The sequence below is a fragment of the Thermobia domestica genome, chromosome 10 (assembly GCF_964235325.1).
Source record: "Thermobia domestica chromosome 10, izTheDome1.hap1.1, whole genome shotgun sequence".
NCBI lineage: Eukaryota > Metazoa > Arthropoda > Insecta > Zygentoma > Lepismatidae > Thermobia > Thermobia domestica.
In genome coordinates, this window is record NC_137463.1 from 218,642,206 (window position 1) to 218,664,590 (window position 22,385).

Sequence of the window (22,385 nt, forward strand, 5' to 3'; positions counted from 1 at the left end):
GCATTTTTCATAACGATTCTTCATTCTTTGAACTAAACCAGCATTTCTTTCTTACACGTTTTGCAACGAGCTCGTATGGTCATTTTCTTATCTGATGGAGTTTGATTTACTTTGATAAATTTGCTCCAAATGATGTCCTTTTTTCTTCCCGTAAAACTCATGTTAAACGATTCCAAGTTTTACGGAGACTGAGAATCAACATGTACTTTATCAACGAATGCCTGTGATATTTTAATTTCAAAACAGCAATTTACCAAATAACCTTTTGTTTGTTTTCTGAATATAACGCAAAAATTTGTTTCCATGATAATTCTTTTATTTATTTTTTAATATCAGCTCTACAAGTAGTCCAACCTTCGACTACGACACTTTCTCGCAAGTTTACTGAGAAGCATTTAAACAATACAATATACGTTAAAAATAAGGGAGAAAAAGAGACAAAATAACTGTAGATCACCACATTGACCTGCTGTAGCCCAAGGGCGCCGATTTCTCTGTAAATTTGGGGGAGCATTCAGATGCAGAAGGTATATATATGAGGATTTTAAGACAAATTGCATTCAAATTATGCCAAATATTGTATATTCATAAATATAATAGGGGGCCCACATGAGCTTTGGGAGGACCTGGATCGGTGCCCTTGCTGTAGCCACGAGAAATCAAAACATTCACATGGGAAGAAAATAGTCTTCTCAATAGGGAACACTTTTTGACAATTTTCTTTCTCTAGCAGATTTCTTACAAAAATGAAATAACATAAAAATAAACATATGTTTAAAACAAGTCTTAAAAAACACACATGTTTAAAACAAAATGTTTGAAACGAAAATAAAATTTGTTTTAAACATTTTATGATGCTAAACATCCGTACGGAAAATCATTTGTTTTAAACATTTTGTTTTAAACAAAACAAACTTGTTTAAAACCAAATTCAGCCTCACAACTTGGGGGAGTGATATATATATATAAACGATAGAAAATGACCGATATTAGTGTTGAATCCATAGGGTCGCTGAGATGAACGGGTGATCTTTCCGATGCCACTAAAAACGAAAACAGCATATCTCACGGGTACTAAAGACACGAGATACGGAGTTGTGCATTTAAATTTTCGTTTTAACCCAGCGAAGCGGGTAATCGATTCTAGTATCGTATAATTACAAAGTATGTATGTAGTTGAATTCAAACGATTATTTGTTTTAACAGATATCGTTCATTCATATAATCAGTGGCGTATTTACGTTTTTGTTTCGGGGGGACTTTGCCTGTAAATATGAAAATTCTGCAAGATATTTCATTTACTTTACTATAGTAAGTAAGATTTGGGGGCTTAAGCCCGGAAGCCCTTTGTAAATACGCCACTTCATATAATAACAACATGGTAATATGTATATCATTCAGCAGAATTATGTAAATCTAAGTACATATATAAATTGTATAAAAAAATTACCGGGAAGGCACAAGGGTATTCATGATATACGGGTATTTCGAAATGTTCTGTTACAATTAATGTAAGAAACAGTTATTATTCTATTGAAAGTTATCTAACATATAGAAGTATACCATTAATTATGACAACTGCAATATTTAATTGAGAAACAACCTCATAGGAATATATCGTACATCCTAATTTTTTTCTATGAAATTCAAGGAACGGAGTGATGCGATTTGAAAACTTACCGATGTAAAATTCAAGGAATGGAGTCGTATGATTTCTAAACTCACCGATTTTGTAATAGTTTTAAACACTGAAATTTGGTTGATAAACTTATGGACGTAGACATATTAAATTGAAGTGTGCAATTTTATCGTCTAACAATATAATTCTTAAATGGATTTCTTAATTGTATATGTGATGACTTAATATATGATTAACTCAAATGTCAATAAAATTATTTTACTATTATGTTTTTCTGTATTTTGTTACAGGAAATTCTGGGTGATGACGGAGTTTTGTTATACCCAACACATCCGACGCCAGCACCATTTCATAACGAACCGTTAATGAAACCATTCAATTTTGCATACTGCGCAATTATTAATGTGCTAGGATTTCCATCCACTCACTGCCCAATGGGCTTAAGTTCGAGCGGTTTACCTATTGGTATTCAGGTAAATATTAGTTATTTATTACTATTTTCTGATTAATATCATGTGGTCACAGAAATTAATGTTGCGTACGTAGATACATACATACATACATACATATAACCAATCATATTGCGAAACCTCTTACAATATCTTTTAATATATTTTTTAAAGGTATTTTTCCAAATGCACTTAAAAAACTAAAGTTATTCCGATATACAACAAAGGAGACCCGTCTAATTATAAACAACCAACTGATCTGAAAACCAGTGACGTACGTAAGGGGAGTTTTCGGGTTTTTGAACCCCTTCGAGCAAGATATTTTGAAATATATGTATATAAATCACGTATGTCTTGAAATTATGAGATTGGACGCTTGAACCTTTGAATTTCTGCGTACGCCACTGCTGGAAACTTACATGTAAAATATGTATGTACGAAACTCTCTCAAGTGATCTAGCTTTAAAAATCTAAGAAGTACAGTTCCTCATGAATATATGAGAAATTCGTATTTTTCATTTTTTTTCTCATAGTATAATTGGATATGGAATTTTGATTTGGGGTAATGGTACTCAAGTGCATGATATGCTAGTTTTGTATAAAACAAGCTGTCAGGATTATTGATGGAACACATGATAAGGAGCATTGTAAACTGCTATTTATTAGGTTTAAGATAATGATGGTAGTGAATTTATATCAAGTACTACTGTAAACCAAGCAAGACCTTATAAATTTTACACTTAAGGAGGTGGTACATACGTATAATACTAGATGGTGTAATGGATGTATTCTTTAGCCCTTTCCGCCCGAACCCGCACAATTGTACGGGTAGCTTTTCTGTATTACACAAGCGAGAATTTTTTATTTTTCATGCTCACTACGGCTTCAAAACACCCACAATTGTGCGGGTCCGCTTTCTCAGAACCTACGATGGACCCACGCATTGTTTTAATAAAATGTTCTATACATGTTTCATGTAGCATGGAAAACCGGTTTCATGAAAATAATCTAAGAATTTGTACTCCCGTGCGGAAAGGGTTAGTAGATTTTTGAAAGTCAGTTGTAGAATCGAAGCTGTTTAATAAACTAACAGCCTCCATATAGGAGGTGCCGATAAAGGCTTACAAAAAGAAGTTGTAGGACTGTTTAAATAATGAAGCCATTTTATTCGGCACAAAGTTCATACAATATAAAGAAAGTGTATCGCAATCTGCAGAGAGTTATTTTATTTAAATTATCATTATTATGTTTACTATATTTCAATCATTATAGTAACCATCAATTCATTTTTGCATATTATAACGGTTTTTTAACTGTTTAACTAAATATTAATTAATTGGATGCTGTCTATTGTAAAGCGTTATGACAATACATATTCTATTCTTTTCTTTTCATATATACACATATAAACATACACACACACAAATTGCTGAAATTAATATGCTAAATGTCATTTTTCGTGTTCTAAAGTAAAACTTGATTATCCACCCCTTTTCACATACGTAGTCTACTGTACGTACTTGACACATAGGCATGTAAGAAATAAAATACAACACATTTCTGATAGCACCAATCTTGAATAGGAAATAAGGATACAGAGCATCTGAAAGTGAGGAAATTCGTGTTTTTAAACGCAGTTGTTTCATCAGATTAAGAAATGGATTATCTAAAATTATATTTATTTGCACACTAACTTTCTAAAGATTGGGTTAGTCTCAGTACAAATCTTAACGAACTCCACTGTTTCTTGTAGATAAAATCAATTTGTCGATTTTCGTTCCTGTCATGACGATAAAATATCAAGGTAAAAGAGTAACAGAGAAGGAATAAAAAATACAAGATATGTTGTATATATTTTTATTAGATATCTATTTTCCTATTAACAGCTTTAGTTTACTAGGGCCTGTAAGAGTTGGCGACCTTTTTCTTGTTTTATACCAAAGCACCGCGACGATGAAGGTAATGTTGGCCAGTATTCGTCACTTCGGTAAAAAAAGATGATGTATTAAGGTTAGTGTAAAGGGACAAGTTTTGCTGATAGATGTCACTACAGTCTTCGTATCTCTCCCATGTATTTTTTTTTACCTTTCTCGAAAATTTACAATTTCTTTTACAAATTTCAACGCAGAGACTTCAAATTTTTAGAGAAGGAACTTCATAACCTAGGGGAACTTCATAAGGGAACAATCCGTGCCGATTTTTTATTTTGAATTTTCTTCATTGTTGAAACAGCTTCATTGTTAAAGGTTTGGATATCCATTTCAACAATCAAGACATTTCAACAATGAAGAAAATTCTAAATAAAAAATCGGCACGGATTATTGCCTTCGATAGATGATGAAGTTACTTTTCTAAAAATTTGAAGTCTGTAGGTTGAAATTTGTCAGAGAAATCCTGAATTTTCGTGAAAGGTAAAAAAATACATGGAAGAGATACGAAGATTGTACTGCCATCTATCGACAAAACTTGTCCCTTCAAACCAACCTTAATATCATATACTATCTTATCTACCTGGACTATCTAGTCTATAGATATTTGTAGATTCAAGCTCTTAGCACGGAAGAAGACATTTGGTTAAAAATTTCATTATTTCTCTGTTACGCTTCAACTTTAGAAACGTTTATGTTATTCCATTGTTCTCTGCTAAGCTTGAACCTCAGAATACTTTTTGTTATTCCGTCCTTTCCCTGTTACGCTGTAACCTCACCTTATTATTGTCTTGGCAATAACTTAAGAATTAAATCAAAACTAGACAGGTTGATTTTTACCACTAAGTGGCATCGGCGTTTTCCAAGATTTGAACTGAATATCATTTTCTTTTTGTTTAGTCATATTACCATATACATATTCTCAGCACAATATCCACTAGATAATTTTTTGTTACAATCCAGAAATTATTGATAATGCTATCTGAACACGTTAATGTTATAGAAAGATTATATTAAAATTTTGACATGATACATTATAATAACACAATAATGTGCACATAATTACAGATATAACAAAACAAAAGATGTGTTAATAAAGAATCTTATGCTATTTGTAAAATGAAAATGAAATCTTTGAGTTTTACGTCCCACGGATATGCCGGCTAGGCTAAAGGGGACGGTAATAATGAGAAATGAATGCAATGGTGGAATGAAGAAAGTGGGAGGAAACGGGAGAACTCCGAGAAAACCCACGCACACGGTGATTGTCCACCACTTATACTATTTGTTGTGGTGTGATCATAGAGTAATACAATGCTGTACATAATTGATATGTTATATTGTTCAATTAATAATTAAGTACCTATGATGTATCTGAACCTATCTGTCCTCATTTTTGTTGGGCGGTAAATGCTATAAATAAGTACAGATGCCTTTCAGGAATGTATTAAAAAGAACACACACAACTGTAAACACTTTTCTCTGTCGTTATACGTTATAATCTAATCAGTTATACTTAACCGAATATGCTTTAGGTACTCTGTAGTATTGATGAATCAATAGTTTGATATATTGAAGATGGCTATATACCTATTTTAAAAGAATACGGGACACAGATAGCTATAACAGTGACACACCTACCCCTAATAGTGACAGATAGTTCTAACAGACACAAAATTCCTAACAGTGACACATACTCCCAACCAGAGATGGGCATTTTTGCTAACCCTCACTCACCCTCACCCTCAATTGACTCCCTCACCCTCACCCTCAACCACCCTCACCCTCAGTTGACTACCTCACCCTCACCCTCAGCCACCCTCACCCTCAGTTGATTTCCTCATATTCGCCCTCAGCCACCCTCACCCTCAGTCGACTTCTTCACCCTCACCCTCAGGCACCCTCACCCTCAGTTGATTCCCTCATATTCGCCCTCAGCCACCCTCACTCTCAGTTGACTTCTTCACCCTCACCCTCAGGCACCCTCACCCTCAATCGACACTTTCACCCTCACCCTCAGCCACCCTCACTCTCAATCGACATGTTCACCCTCACCCTCAGCCACCCTCACCCTCAGTTGATTCCCTCATATTCGCCCTCAGCAACCCTCACCCTCAGTCGACTCCTTCACCCTCACCCTCAGACACCCTCACCCTCAGTTGATTCCCTCATATTCGCCCTCAGCCACCCTCACCCTCAGTCGACTCCTTCACCCTCACCCTCAGACACCCTCACCCTCAGTTGATTCCCTCATATTCGCCCTCAGCCACCCTCACCCTCAGTCGACTCCTTCACCCTCACCCTCAGACACCCTCACCCTCAGTTGATTCCCTCATATTCGCCCTCAGCCACCCTCACCCTCAGTCGACTCCTTCACCCTCACCCTCAGACACCCTCACCCTCAATCGACTCCCTCACCCTCACCCTCAGCCACCCTCACCCTCAATCGTCTCCCTCACACACACCCTCAGCCACCCTCACCCTCAATCGACTTCCTCACCCTCAGCCACCCTCACCCTCAATCGACTCCCTCACCCTCAGCCACCCTCACCCTCAACCGACTCCCTCACCCTCAGCCACCCTCAACCGACTCCCTCACCCTCAGCCACCCTCAACCGACTCCCTCACCCTCAGCCACCCTCACCCTCAATCGATTCCCTCACCCTCAGCCACCCTCTATCAACTCCCTCACACAGTTTCTTTCATGTACTAAATAAACAATAAGTAAGGGTTAATATGATTCTCATTCGAATGATTGAAATTTATATATTGTAATATACGTAGATATACATTATATCTACGGTATAATATTATTTATATTTCAGTAAACAAATATATATATAGTACATTTTGTGAAACAGTCACATATATCATGTTTAAACATCTGATAAACGTAAAAAAAAATATCTATTTCATCACACACTTCTACACCTAGCACTCAATTTTCGACAACGACAAACACATTCAATGTTACCAGAACACAGAACAGGAACTGGAGACCACAGTTTAGCACTATAATTTTTTTTAAAAAAAAGGAAGAAGTCCGTAAGTTCAATATCTTAGTCAAATCTTTTCGGAATTAGTGATAAAAAATTGAAATAAGAATATAATACCAGCGAAGAAATATAAAGGGAAATAGAACGGATTTACTAAATAAACTTAGAATTTATATTTCATATACTTGTATATATATATATACACAGTGTGCGAATTAGATAATCTATATTGGGTGGGATAAAATTAGGCCACAGGACATAGTCTGAAGGTTCAAATTTCAAAATTAGACAATAAATGCCTTACCCCCCATATATATATATATATATATATATATATATATATATATATATATATATATATATATATATATATATGTGTGTGTGTGTGTGTGTGTGTGTGTGACATCTGTAATAAATAAGAGATTTATTAATTTAATAATTCTACCGACAATAACTATGCACATATATATTGTCTGACACACACACACCCCACTAAACCTTTCTGAACGTGTTTTAATGTTGTACTCACTCTTGTCCCCGTAGCTCTATAAGGTTTATTTAGTTAATAATTCGCCTCGAGCGATAGCCATGATCACAAGCATATGTTAATTTTTCCACTCATATTGAAAGCTTCCACTTTGCATTAATACCTACAGGTTGCGAAAAGAGAAACCTACTTCAGTCTTGTGAAAACCACTAAAATTATCAGTTAAACCGGACATTTTTTTTTTAAGAAAATCTAGATATTAGCCTATCAAATAAGAAATGGATTGTTGCTGGTCCCGATTTCTCACATCAAGGTCAAATCGAAGGCCAAATATTTAAAATCTCTTAATTCAAATTTCGAGCTTGTGCTTCTACTTCCCGCTAAAGCTGTGCTCATCACGACTTTTTTTCTCCAAATATCGATTCCGTGATGGGCACAGGAAGTCAACACTTAAAAATTACTTTACTGTTTGGTTGAAGATGAGTTGATTCACTATGGGCTACGTTATTCAAATAAAGTAAAACATTACACTGAAGTTTTTCAGACAACATTAATTGCGTGGACAGCAAACTGTACAGCGAAAAGATGGAAAAATGAAGGGTTAACTTAAAAAAAAAAAAAAAAAACGCTTCAGTTCAAATGCTTATACAGACACGGACAATCACACGGAGAACCAGTCGTATTAACAAATGCTGAAACAAATCGTGAATTATTCGCTTATTCACCTAAAAGTCACCTTCATTAACATGTCTGCTCACTAGGAGCGTATCCCCCAGCGTGTACGTTAACATATACTTACGAGAGAATACCTATATCTCAGATTTTGAGTACAGTTTCAAAAGTTCATTTCCGTAAACTGTAAAAGCAGTGATTACTATGCTAATTATTACAAATTAAATGCAACTTTTGAGTTGCATACACACAACCTACTAGGGAATGAAGACCATGTGCTAACAACGAGTACACTGGAAAATGAAATAACATGTTATAACAAAAATTAAAATAAGATGATAATCGATACAAATATAGAGGATGAATATGACATATCCGAACTTCGCCAAGTATGGTAGAAGAAGCTATTTGTTTACTTCTTCTTGGCCAACCACTAATAACATTTATAAATCTATCTGTGGCTTTGTTATACGCAATTAGTACATTCAAATTCACAAACGATGACGAACTGAAGGGTACGAAGGTACAGTTGCAAGTAACAACCGTAGTCATAATAATATAGTTCTACCAAACAACGTTGAAAATAGTGGGTAATTAGGTGGTAAGTAGAAATGACCAAAACTGAACAGTTTACATCGATCATTTCGAAATACAGCCAGAAGATTAAATTTACAAGAAATAACAAAAATCAGTGAAATTTGGAGTTATACTAAGCATAGTTTGAGGGGGAAAGCGAGCATCCCCGGTGGGGATACTTCAGCTGATTTCTTTGGGGGGGAACAAAATGTGATTGAGAGGGAAAATCCCCCTCATCCCCCCCGGTAATTCGCACCCTGTATATATATATATATATATATATATATATATATATATATATATATATATATATATATATATATATATATATATATATATATATATATATATATATATATATATATAATGGCCATTTTGCACTGTGATCGCTCGCGCTCGGGTTCACCAAGACAAGAAAGAATATCAAAGGGTCGCGGACATAAGCTCACTGGATATAAGCTCACTACCAATAATATAATTACATTATAAGATAATTCATGCAATAAAGAATACAATAATGATAACTAAATACATTTATAGGTTAACTAATTTAATTGCAAAGGAAAATAAACCTGAATAATAAAATATTTAAAAAAAAAAAAACAACTGAAAAGTGGCAAACAGAAAATATGACAAAAATGAAAACCAGATTTTGAATGTTAATATGAAGAAGATTTTGAATATTAAAAAATAAATCGAAAACGGATTTGGGCAAACAAAAGAGTACTACTTCCTTTTACTGAAGAAAGTAATCCAACCCCTGCTCTATGCTGAAACTTTCGGTGCAGGAAATTTTGCAGCACAGAAATATTGGTAAACGAAATTTTGGTGAAAGGGTGTCTCCTTATTATGTTTTTTTTTTTTACTATGGCTGAAATCAACTCAGAAATATAACATTTTCCTTTAGAAAGAAATGAAATGAAATCTTTTAAGTTTTACGTCCCACGATTATGCCAGTTAGGCTAAAGAAGACGGATGAATAACGAATGGAATGGTAGAATGAAGAAAGTGGGAGAACCACGAGGATACCCACGCACAAGGTAGTTGTCCACCACAAGGTTTACTTGGCGGGGACTGGGATGGAACCCGGGATCCAAGCACCAGAGGTGAAAAATCTACCACTGTGCTACCGCTCTCCCCGTTAAAAAAAAACGTATGATGGGTATGAAGAGGTATTAAAGCCTAGACTTTGACTAGTAGTAGGCCTAATTCAGTAGAAAATAGAGCTACTAATGCTATATATCAGTTGTCATAGAATAAAATAATAAGGATGTTGCAGGGTTTAACGTGCTAAACGTGAGTTGACTTTGAGGAACTTGTAATAAAATGCTCCAAATATTTAAATCTGGGCTTTGACTACTTTTAGGCCTACCTTCTCAATAGAAAGTAGGCCATATAACTAACGTCATATAGGAGTTATCAGACATCAGAATGAAATATTAAGAATGTTGCAGAGTTCAAGGCTGTTATAATACTTTCAGACCAATGCTCATCAAATGAATCTCTTTCTTATTTTATTTATTAAGAACAAAACAACTTATTAACCAAAAGAAAAACCTTTGTGTTAGTAAATAAGAAAGAGATTTCTTTGAGTGTTAGGCTGCAAACACGACGACAGCACTAAGAAGCAAGGCCTAAATACATCTGAGTATGATGAATTCGTATAAAAAAAATCACAAACCAGAATCATGAATCCCGTTAAGTAACCAGATTCTATTATGTAAGTATGCATGCCTAATCATGAAAATATTTTAATGCAGTGATGAATTGTCCGACCTATAAGAAAAATTTGGTTCCAAAACTTCCAGGGCAAAAATTACGCCTACTGTAGCCCATGCTTAACACATTAAACTTGCAACATCCCTATTTAATTCTGATATCTGATAACTGCTATACAACATTAGTAGCTCTGCTTTCTACTGAATTATTAGGCCTATTTGTAATTGTGGTCAATGTCTAGATTTTAATATCCAGGGTATTTTGTTACAAGTTCCCCAAGGCCTGTCCACGTCTAATAAACGCAACTCCCCAACATTTTTTTTTTTATACCTGATAAGTGATATAAGATACTAGCTCCATTTTCCGCTTAGGAAGTAGCCAACGCCTAAATTTTAATACTCGGTGAAAAAAAAAATGAAATGAAATTTTTGAGTTTTACGTCCCACGGTTATGCCGGTTAGACTAAAGGAGACGGTGATGATGAGTAATGAATGAAATGGTGGAATGAAGAAAGTGGGAGGAAACGGCAGAACCCCGAGAAAATCCACGCACACGGTGTTTGTCCACCACAAAGTTCACTTGGCGAGAGCAGGGGTTGTTAATACTCGGTGGATTTTATTAAAAGTCCCTGAAGGGAGCTTATGTTTGCTATCGGTGAGCCGTTGTCCGCCCCTGTAATATAAGACTACCGGTGAGCTTATGTCCGACGGGCGGCGGTAATTTTGTCACCAAAATATTACCATATAGGTAATTTTGTCACCAAAAACTTTGTCACAATAATTTCATCACCAGTGTCTTTTAGAACATAATACAAGTGCAATGAATGAATCGAAAAAGCTTTTGAAATTGCTTTCTTTAATCTTCAACTGAAGCAAATCGAAATATAATAATAATAATAATAATAATAATAATAATAATAATAATAATAATAATAATAATAATAATAATAATAATTATTATTATTATTATTATTATTATTATTATTATTATTATTATTATTATTATTATTATTATTATTATTATTATTATTATTATTATTATTATTATTATTAAATAAATAGTTACATATTTTAGATATCGTATTTGAGATAGTAAGAGAATCCCAGGTTAAGTTGTAGTTCACATCTGATGTAGCCTCGCTGATATATTCGAAAGTGACGGAGCAACAGACATTTTGCTTGAGATATCATCGGTATCGAAAACCAACATTGAACCAAAATCAATTAATTCCAATCCTTTTCATTACATTATTCTTGACTAGCAGACAGAAAGACAATATACTACTAGCCAGAGCATGTGCCTTTGGAGCATAGGGTTCCGGGTTCGAATCTTGGTGGAAGGTCATTGCAAAGTTTCAACGCATAACGGTAGCTCTCGTATAGCTTCGGTGTTGAAAGGAACGCTAAATTCCAAGCCAACCAACTATGCAATTTACATCTTGATATTTTTAATCGATTCTCTTGTTTAACCAGATAATTTTCCTCTTCCCTTGATCTTGCCTTATTCTGAAATTCCTACTCTCTACCAATTTTATTCTTAGCTTCAGAACAAAGTTAGTACAACACGAGCAGTTCCAGTAATAAATAAAATAAAATAAACATATCTTTCGAAGGAAAATTTCTAAGCTGCGTGAAAAGAAATGTTTGAAAACTGAAAAAATATGTTTGTTTTACAAAACTAAGTTTCGTAATATTTTGGCAATGTAGTTTTTCGGTTGTTTCAAAGATTGGAAAGAGAATAAGATATATTGAATCCCAATTTAAATTATGTGTTTTTTAAAACATTTTTGTTATACCTGATTACCTAGCTATTAGAGGTGGTATTTTCTCCCTCTCTCTCATGCACACGTCTATGACTTAGACCGTCAAAGGGCAATTCTTCCACCAACTAACATATAAAATAATAGTAAAAAAAAAAAGAAAGAAAGAAAATAAAAGAAAAAAGAAAGAAAAAGGGCAAGGCATGTAATTTCAGTAATTTCTGTTAATATTCGCCACGAGACCAAGAATTTCGAGATTGAACTTGATCTTGTCTCGGCATATCTCGAAATACAACTGTCGACCTTGTTCACGATTCTGTTTCAGACTCTCGACTAAGGCTCGATATGTTGAATCTCGGTCTCATTTCGATTTACTAAACTCTGTCTCGAACTCATTGTCGTCTCGAAATTTCAAGACGAGAAACAAGATACTTGAAGCAGTCTCGGTTTCGGTATCATCCCTAGAGTATGTTGTGTATGGTCAAGCATAATTCTGGGACGGTAGGAGCAATTTCAATCAAGTTTGATACACATATGACATAAAATCAGAAAATAATATTGTAGGAATAAGACATCTCCAGTCCCCCTAGCGATGGATAGAAGGAGTGACATGTAAAATTAATCAAGAACGAACTATATTCATGTCGAATCCACATTTTTAATAGTTGCTAAGCTGATTGGGAGAGTCCAGATGGCATTCAAGCTCAGGTTTAGTCTAATAGAACAACAGATCTCCGTAGAACCTTCTGATAACTTTTAGAGATGAATAGAAATATTGAACCTACCAGAAGATTGTGAAAACAAACAAATATCTCTTCAAATATACATTTCAAATATTTTGAATAAATCTCTTATTCTTCCGTGTGTACAGTTCAAAGACTAAACCATATTCGATTGCTCATTAAATAAATACAAAATAAAAAAAAATCTTAATTTAACGTAGCACTATTATGGTCTTTCGGCTGAAGGAGATATGGTTAATGAAAGTGAATGATGATGAAAAATTAAACTGTGTGCTCTTCTACCGGGATTCAACCCTGGAACCACGTACAAAGAAGAAAATACGAGCTAGCCACTACACCAGCAGATAGGACTGCTTATTGCAATCGTGCTGAGCATCCCTTTGAGTATCAAGGTCATGACACGGCGACCTTCAATTTAAGGTGGAATCGTAAGCAACGTAATACGATCAAATTTCAAGGCTCTTCTAATAAGGAATCGAACCCAGGACACGGTGTAAGCAAGGCGCACGTGGATAATTGTAAATATTTTGCCGTAATTTAAAAGTAAATTATTTGGAGTATTTATATAGTTTTTGGCTAAGAAGAAGAAAAGAAAGGTTATATGCTCTTGTAGTTTCATTCATTGCTTATAGCATTGTTTCAAATTAGAAAAAAAAATCCACTGAACTCGAGCTACATACGTTAATTCATACTATCCTTCGATATGGACAACAAAGGAACAAAACCATGTGGAAAAATGCTGCTGCTCTGTGACAATAGGTAGCAATTTCCAAGAATTGTCTCACTCCCCTCTAAGCAGTGTGCTTTCAACCGTAAAATACAAGCATCACATGATCTCTTCATCTTTAGGAATGATGGGAGAATTTTGGAAACAATAAGTCTCATTCGGAGCTTAGGAAGTGTTACTCTCGTTTGAACCCGCGAAACTCAAGTGAGATAGTGCCACGAAGAACGTATAATGATCACTAGATCGTTCATTGCCTTCGAATAGTAGTGGCGAACTGTTTTACGCTTTGCGAATTTCTTTCTTTTTTTTTTTTGTTTTTGTTTTTGTTTTTACTTTTCAATTGCTTTTTGTAAATTCGTTGAACGTGAACTTCTATGGGATAACACAGAAGAAATATGTCTGACAATAAAATGCAACAAATCATGAAGAGCAATCTGGACCTAGTGGAATTTCAGGAAGACGCCGTCCTCCACAACGTTCCACCGTTACTGAAAGTCATGAGGAAATATATGCAAAGAAAAAGAAGTCAAAGGAGTATATTACAATGAATTACATTCTAAACGAACGATTAAGACATCACTATAGCACATGTAAAAGGAACGAATATTGAGGGAATTGAGGGAATGGTATTTGATTTGACAATTATCTTTGTCGCCAAGTCTAGAAGTAAATTCAGATTTCAGATCTCGCAAATAATGTTCTTCTATGAAACAGGCCCGTATCCACGGGGGCTAGGGGGGCCGGGCCCCCCTAAACTTTGGCTGGTCCCCTAAACGTTTCACGGTAGGCTTGCAAATGAACTATAATATGGTGATGAAGTATAATATGATTGGGTCGCCCTCCCCTAACTTCTACCGGCCCCCCCTAAATTTTTGGGCTGGCTACGGGCTTGCTGTGAAATGCATAGACTACTAAAAACAGTCCCATTTTTAAAGTTTATTTTATTTTTATTTTACATGCGTGGACCCACTGTTTTACAAGAAGAGAGTCCTTTGGAAAACTGGTGCATAATGCCTGTACTTTTTGTTTCTCTATTATGATTGCTGCACTTGCTACAGTACAAGAGGACATTTAAAACATACACGCATGTAGTCAAGCTCACCACACTATCTTGCAATATTGTTTTCGGAGTTTAAGATTTTACGAAACCACACACGTTTGTACAGTCAAGCCCACGTAAAGAATATATCATCTTCCGAGATATTAGCTTTTTTTTTTAACTATTAAATTACATTCGTCCAAGTAGTCAAAAACATACGACAGAAAGATTTTCCCACAAAAATATGCTCTACATAGGAAAGCAAACACAAATCGAACACAGAAGAAGTCCAAAGTAAATAAGGGGTTGTTTGTCTTATTAGTAATTCCTCACGCGAAAAGCGGACGACAAGCTCAAGCGTCTCGGTGGTGACGTCACTATGAAGAGAGCGTAAAAGTAGGTTAAAAGATAGATTCTGCACATAGGTTAAGAGCCGCATCTGGTTGAGTGGGACAAGTAATATCTACTGTACATATTTATGGCAATGGACAGGGGTTCATAACGCAGTTCGTAGATATATTACTGTATATAGACAACAATTATTTTAAAGTTAGTAGTCTTTCTTTCTAAAAACTTTATCCAAGGATGGAATACACAACAGCCTACATTATTGGTCTGAACTTCCAATTTCCATAACATTCATTCAAAGACTGTAGAAACGCACAATGCTGTAATATAATAAAATTTAAATGCATTAGTACGATAGAATAAGATATAATCAAAAAGAGAGAAGAAAAATAAAAAAAAGGGTCGAAAATAATCAACGAAAATTGGATATTCAAATTTCGTATATTGTATTTGATGATAACTATTTAGGCGGAAATCGATATCTTCCAGATATCGCACATTTTCTCTGAAGAAAATTAATTTTAAAAATCGACACTCTCCAGGTTTCCCACGTGTTATATTTTATTTAAGAAAGGGAATTATCTACTCCAACACAGTCTGTAAAATAATAATAATAATAATAATAATAATAATAATAATAATAATAATAATAATAATAATAATAATAATAATAATAATAATAAAGTGATTTGCAGGTCGAGACAATAATAATAATAATATACAATTGTAATAAAAGAAATGGAAACAACTAAACTCCAAAACACAAGAAACGAAACAAGAATACCCAGCGCCTTGTCAATCACTCACTTTACCTAAACTGTAGAAATGTATCTGGTAGCCAGGCGACATTGCCGGCCGTGTGTGCAACCACCCAGAAGGAAGCATTGCCTTCGACAAAGCCGGTTTCGGTGATAACGCCGGCTGCATTGAAAAACAATCCTGTGGAGGATCAGGGAGCAGAACTGTCTTCATCTTCAACATTGGGAGGCGGGCAGATTTAAGGCTTATTCTGGGAGGACATCAATTTCATCTCACATTCCTTTGTGGGAATCGACACAAATCATCACATTTTTTCCTAAAATACACATTTCAAATCGGATTATTGGGGGGACAGTCCCCCCAGTTTCAAGATTGGAGAGGACATGTCCCCTCATCCCGCCGGGATTTGCGCCAGTGAATGCCGGTGCGTGTGCAAGCTAAGATTTCATTACATTGAAATCATGGCCGTCACCGACATTGCCGCAGCTGGCGCCGGCATTACCGGTATCGTGTGCAAATGCTTTTGTGAATGCCCAGTTGTTTTGAATAAATCACTTGGATCAGTTGAAGGCAACCTACAAGTTTTTTCCGCTTCCAATCTCTGTATTGTCCTCAATACCGTGTTTCCGCTTGCATTTGTCATCAACATTTCTACCAGCATGGGATGTTTCCTTTTGTCAAGTACATCACTTTTTCTTGGAAATCTGTTACCAAAGATTTCTCGCAGATTGACGCATGGTTGAGTGCTGGGGAGGGATCAAATCTTGCCTTTCGCTGTTGTTCTATGAACACTACGAGGAAGATTAGAAGACTTCGGAAGGGCAACTATGAGGCTGTGTTTTTGCCCCTCTGGCAAGTCGCCACCTGCGCATTCAGAAAAGTTCGCTTTTCCCTAAAGAGATCCCTGCTACTTGGAATACGCCCCAGGCGAATTATTTAAACTTGTTTGTTGCACACCAACATCTGGAAGGGAGATAGGGATCCGTTCTTTTCCAGTTCTTCCAAAGTGAATCTTTTACCATTAACATATAGATATTTGAAATTAAATTAGCACGTTTTCCATCCTTACGTGGTTCTTGCGTGTAGTGGCGGATCGTGGACATAAGCTCACCTATATTGATGCAGAAGCGGAAAAAAGCTAACCGGACATAAACTCACCGTAAATAATACAATTATGTTACTACAAACTATGTTATAACAATAATAAAAATTATGTTTGTAATAACCTAATAATAATCAGCGCCGTTGCTACAGAGGGTCTGAACCTCTAAACTCTCTAAAAAATCTATCGTGGTGGCAAATCTCAGTATGTCATAGAAAACAGCATGTCAAACAAAGGCACTAGTGTTTTTATATTATTATTATTTATTATGAAATGATAGAGAGTACACACTCCACAATATGGCTATACATGATTTTGTATTGTACACAGTTCAAAATACATTATTTGTATTACATATATTAAAATACTCAATTGCAGCAGCACTGTCGAAGTACTGCATAATACATATTTTTTATTAACCTGTTTGAGATTTACTTTTTAGGTAAATTTAGACTTTCAGTCAAGCAGCTATTTCGTCGAGACTATTTATCGCAGGATTATGGTTCATACCAGAGATGGGCATTTTTGCTAACCCTCACTCACCCTTACCCTGAATCAACTCAATCACACTCACCCTCAACCACCCTCACCCTGGTCACCCTCAGCCACCTTCACCATCAATAGACTCCCTCACACTCACAGTTATCTTCATGTACTTAATAAACAATAAGTAAGGGTAAATATCATTCTCATTCAAGTGATTGAAATTTATATATAATAATATGCATAGGTATACATTATATCTACAGTATATTATTATTTATATTTCATATATATAAATTGAATAGATAGTCATTTTGCACTGGGCTCGCTCGAGCTCAGTTCCCTCAGTTGGGCTCCTGCTCCGGTTCACTTCTCTCAGTTGGGCTCGCACTCATTTCGGTTTGCTCTGACTTATTTTATTAGGATTCGGGCTCGCTCTTGATTATTGAGCCCGAGCTCAGTTGAGTGCGAGTGACGAGCTCGAGAGTTTGGACACCTATGTGCTAAGCCAAATTTGTAAAAAAAAAAAAAAAAAAAAAAAAAACTATCTTTAGTATCCTTGGATATCTTATGACCCGTTGCTGCTGACAAGTTTTTAAAAAAGGAGACAGATGCCAATAAATATCATAAGTGCTGTTCTTGCCTTCATTAATTGGTATGGTAGTACAGTTGGAATTTTTCTTTTCTTCTGGGAACAATCAGGAGCATTTCAAATTTTGCTTGCGGGGGCAAGACCCCTTGATATAAGCAAAATTTCGCGTTTTTCACTGATTTATTGCTATTCTATTGATAAAATCTATACACATCTCAAACTCGGAAGGGGGCAAATGTCCCTCCCTGCCCCCCCTAAATGACGCCCCTGGGAACAATACGTGCCTTCGCACTATATTGCACCAAGCTTTCCTTATACAAGTGTATATATGCAAGTGATTTGGGAACCTAAGACTCCGCAATATTGTTCCGAATCGTGCCCCTCACCTTCTGACTGGATCAGATTATCTTCTTTCTCTTACTTTGAGGCAAGAAAACTTTGATTCTATAACGGTGTTCCCTCAAGAGCAGCCTCCGAATATAAGAATAGAAAATTTGAAAGGGCGAGTTGATTATAGCCTGTATTTTGCTAAAAGAACAAAAATTGAAGTTAATGAAAGCTTAAGTAAGATGTTTAGGAGTATGAAATTTACCTCATAGCACCACATTGAGTCTAGAAGTTATGTGTAATACATTTGAGAATTGTAAGCATAATGTGGTTCTACTTTTCGATCCATCTACACATTACTTTAAGTATATAAAAGCCGGTTCTTAAGTTGCATAATATATTACCTGACCAGGATAGCATTGTTGTTTTGAAGGGATTGCGCTGATGTTGTGTTTACATCAGTTCCAGGGCAAGCGCGGTGGGACAGGAGAGCGGAGAGTTTCACCCTGTAGTGTATTCAACGGTTTTTAAAAGTTTTAGTTTAGATGTTATACATAACATAATCTGTTTACGCTTAATAAAGAAAGCCATAAGTTATGTAGTTGTAGTGAACCATTCCTGCAATAATACAGATATATTGTGAATAGTGATATATGAATGGAAATTACCAATTTAAGAACAACATAGCACAATTGACAATTCAGTGAGCTTCTACCGTGTATTAAGCAGATTGTATAAAAATTGATTACGTTTTATTCGATTTCATTATAAAACAGGATCAACCTGTAAAACGAAGGAATGACAATGTCAATGACTAAAAGGTTAATTTAAGTTTGATAGCTTAGAGTTTTGCGATATACCTTGTAACTGTAAGTTTAAATCAAATTAAGCTTAAGGCTCACGATGCTTGTGTTTGTTTTAAGTGTATTTTATTGGTTGACAAATAAATTATTTTCTCGAGTTTTGGCCAGGGAAGAATTCCGATATGTTTCCACTCGAGAACTGTGGAAGTCCTCTCCGATGGTCTATTGGCTAGTGCGTGTGCTTTGACTGTACGTGGTTCTGGGTTTGAATCCCAGTGAAAGACCAAAATTTAATTTTACAATCCTTCACTTTCATTAATCACCTGCGTCCTCTAGCATAAACAACATAATCATGGGCGTTAAAATAAAGAAATTTCATTTTCTTTAGAGAAATGAATCATTTGAGGGAAAAGGAGGTGAAGAAATTTTTCCTTCGTTTTTTAAAGATTTATGGGATTGGATAGCTTACCTTTCGGGATTGATTTGTAAAATTTGATTCAGTATATCCTTAATTTAAGATCATTATAGAAATCCAGCCCTTCGTAGTTTGAATAAAAGTATTGATAAAACATAACTGTATGGGTAGTGTAAGCGTAAGTATAACTGCTTCAGTACATAATAAATTCACAACTTTTATTTATAAGGAATGAAATTTCCCCTGGACTCCCTCTGAATTTCTCTCAGGTTCTAGTTATCATGTGACAAAGAATTAAATCTACTATCTGCTTTCACACACAATATAAATTTAAAAATTGGGAGCCTAGTGGTATCTTTGTGTCTGTAGTATATAATAATACTGATACGTTGTTTTCTTTAACATTTTAATGGCATTTGTCGATTGACTTCAGAGGACTGAGTTTAACCTATAAACACAAGCTGTTTATAGTTAAACATATCAGATGTACGGTCTTGTTTAATAAAACCTTCCCCTCCTCCTCTTCTATCTGAAAAGCCCTATATTGTTATTCACATATGAAATCCAAAGACAAAGGCAATCGTCTTTATCCAGTTGTATTTTTATTTTAAGTGTAAGTATTAAAATGTGCTACACATGGTTGCAAGAGGTTGGGTGCCTTTTTTTTCTTTTCTTGTTTTCTTCTTTTCTTCTTTTCTTTTCTTTTCTTTTTTTCTTTCTTTTTTTTTTGTTAATACTGAAATTAGCTACCTAATATTGGGAATCATGTTCTTCATGAATTGATGTAAGAAGCGGCCGCGTAATTTCTGGCCAATTGTTTCATCACTGGTATCATGAGCAATGAGATAACAACAGTGAAAGAAACTTCGTTCTTCTCAAACTTGATACTTTGAAAAAACTTATGAGAGGGGTTTCGTTATTCAAATACATATTCATTCTAATCAGTTTCAGAAGTAGAATTAATCTTATAATAACGCAATGACTGTAAGAGTTGCCTTGAAAATGTATTTTGAATGTTTTTTTTTTTTTTTTTTTTACGTAATTCAGAGATTTTTTCTGAATTCACTGGAGTTATAAGGAACCTTCAATTATCGGGCACCCCACTTTAATCGCTCACCCTCCGCTCCAATGCAACATTGGGAATATTTGCAGCTTAGTGCAGCTTAAAGGAACATGAACGTACATATTTGATTTCTTACTCTCTTGCTCATAGCGTTGCCCTCGAGACGAGATGAGAATTCAGGTTTTGTCGTCTCGTGTCGTAAATGTTTTTAAAAGTCTCGTCTCGAATCAAAATTTCCTCGTCTCGTTTTGTAAATTTTTGTAAAAAAAAAAAAGTGTCCTAATTTCCGTCTTAGTTTCATGTAAAATTTATCAGAATTCTTCCAGGTTACGACGAGTCCACGAAAGATTGATATAACAACATTTAAATCATATTTATTATTGAAGTAAATTGTGTAATGAGTTGCGTATCTTTAAACGTTGATAAATGATCTTTATTGGGTTCATACAATTACCTTATCAAGTTATATCTATATATCTATATATCTATAGCTATCTATCTATCTATCTATCTATCTATCTATCTATATATATATATATATAGTATGGCGCTAAATTCGTTGTACAAAAGCAGAGGAGTGATTCCTGAGAGTAAAACAAACAAAAAAAGTTCCAATAAACATAGGGCGAAAACCCCGTCGTTAAGTGTTATAGGCTACCAAAAACATGAAAAAATGAATTTTAAAAGTCCATAGCTCCAAAACTATGGGATCTACTGTAGTCGGCTCAAGACTTCACATAGGAACTAGTATGTGTTCTATCCAAATATACATATTTTAGAATCCTAAGGTACTCACCTAACAATTTTTATGGAGGTAGTTGGAGAATACTTTATATCATAAGCCCGTAGTCAAACTCCCTCTATAAAAATTGTTGTGGAAGCACCTCAAGATTCTGAAACACGCATTTTTGGATAGGGCGCATACTAGTTCCTAAGTGAAATCTTGATCCGACTACGATAGGTCCCATAGTTTCGGAGCTATGGACCTTTAAAATTCATTTTTTCCTCTTTTTGGCAGCCTATAACACGTAAACGATGAGGTTTTCCCCCTATGTTTATTGGAACTTTTTTTGTTTGTTTTACTCTCAGGAATCACTCGTCTGCTTTTGTACAACGAATTTAGCGCCATACTATATATATATATATATATATATATATATATATATATATATATATATATATATATATATATATATACTAATTATTAATCATTGTTTACTAATTACTAAACAGTGTTTGAAATTGAGATGAAACATTTGGGTGAACTAGTCATACCTACAAAACTCCACAATTTTCTTGACTCTCCTCGATTCACTTCTCACTTTATATTTACGAAAGAAGGAGCATATACATGGATAAGCATACCCTATAGTTTTGAAAACGGGAGATCATATGTCTACCAAAAGTTCTAGTGTTTTTTGTGAGTACTCTACAATTTGCTTCCTCCGATGATTTTTTGTCCCGAACTTTCCTTGAATTTGTCCCTATGCATATTTTATAGACTTAAAAATACTAGAGACAGTCACCAGAAAATAATGAGTACACATCCTACATATCCTCTCGTCAAAAATTTCGGAACGAGTCGAATCGACCAATTTTAATTCGTTTTCTTTCCCACAGAGAGCATCTGACCTTTTGTACAATACTGAGGTCAGTTTATTCGCAAGTTAATATCGAGGATGTATATATTTTTCCTTTTTCTTTGCTTGTTACTTAAAATGTTCTGCAAATAACTTCAATAACTTTTGAAATTGTTAGT

The 22,385-nt window shown here is 35.0% G+C and overlaps 1 protein-coding gene across 3 annotated transcripts in view; it reads left to right on the forward strand.

The window, feature by feature from the left end:
• The window catches only part of LOC145662993 (fatty-acid amide hydrolase 2-like), a 166,557-nt gene that overhangs the window by 140,372 nt on the left and 3,800 nt on the right, over positions 1-22,385 (forward strand). For all 3 annotated transcript variants that reach the window (XM_081729099.1, XM_081729101.1, XM_081729100.1), the window contains one exon: positions 1,930-2,112. In XM_081729099.1, the coding sequence (XP_081585225.1) occupies positions 1,930-2,112 (183 nt within the window). The remainder of the gene's footprint in view (positions 1-1,929; positions 2,113-22,385) is intronic.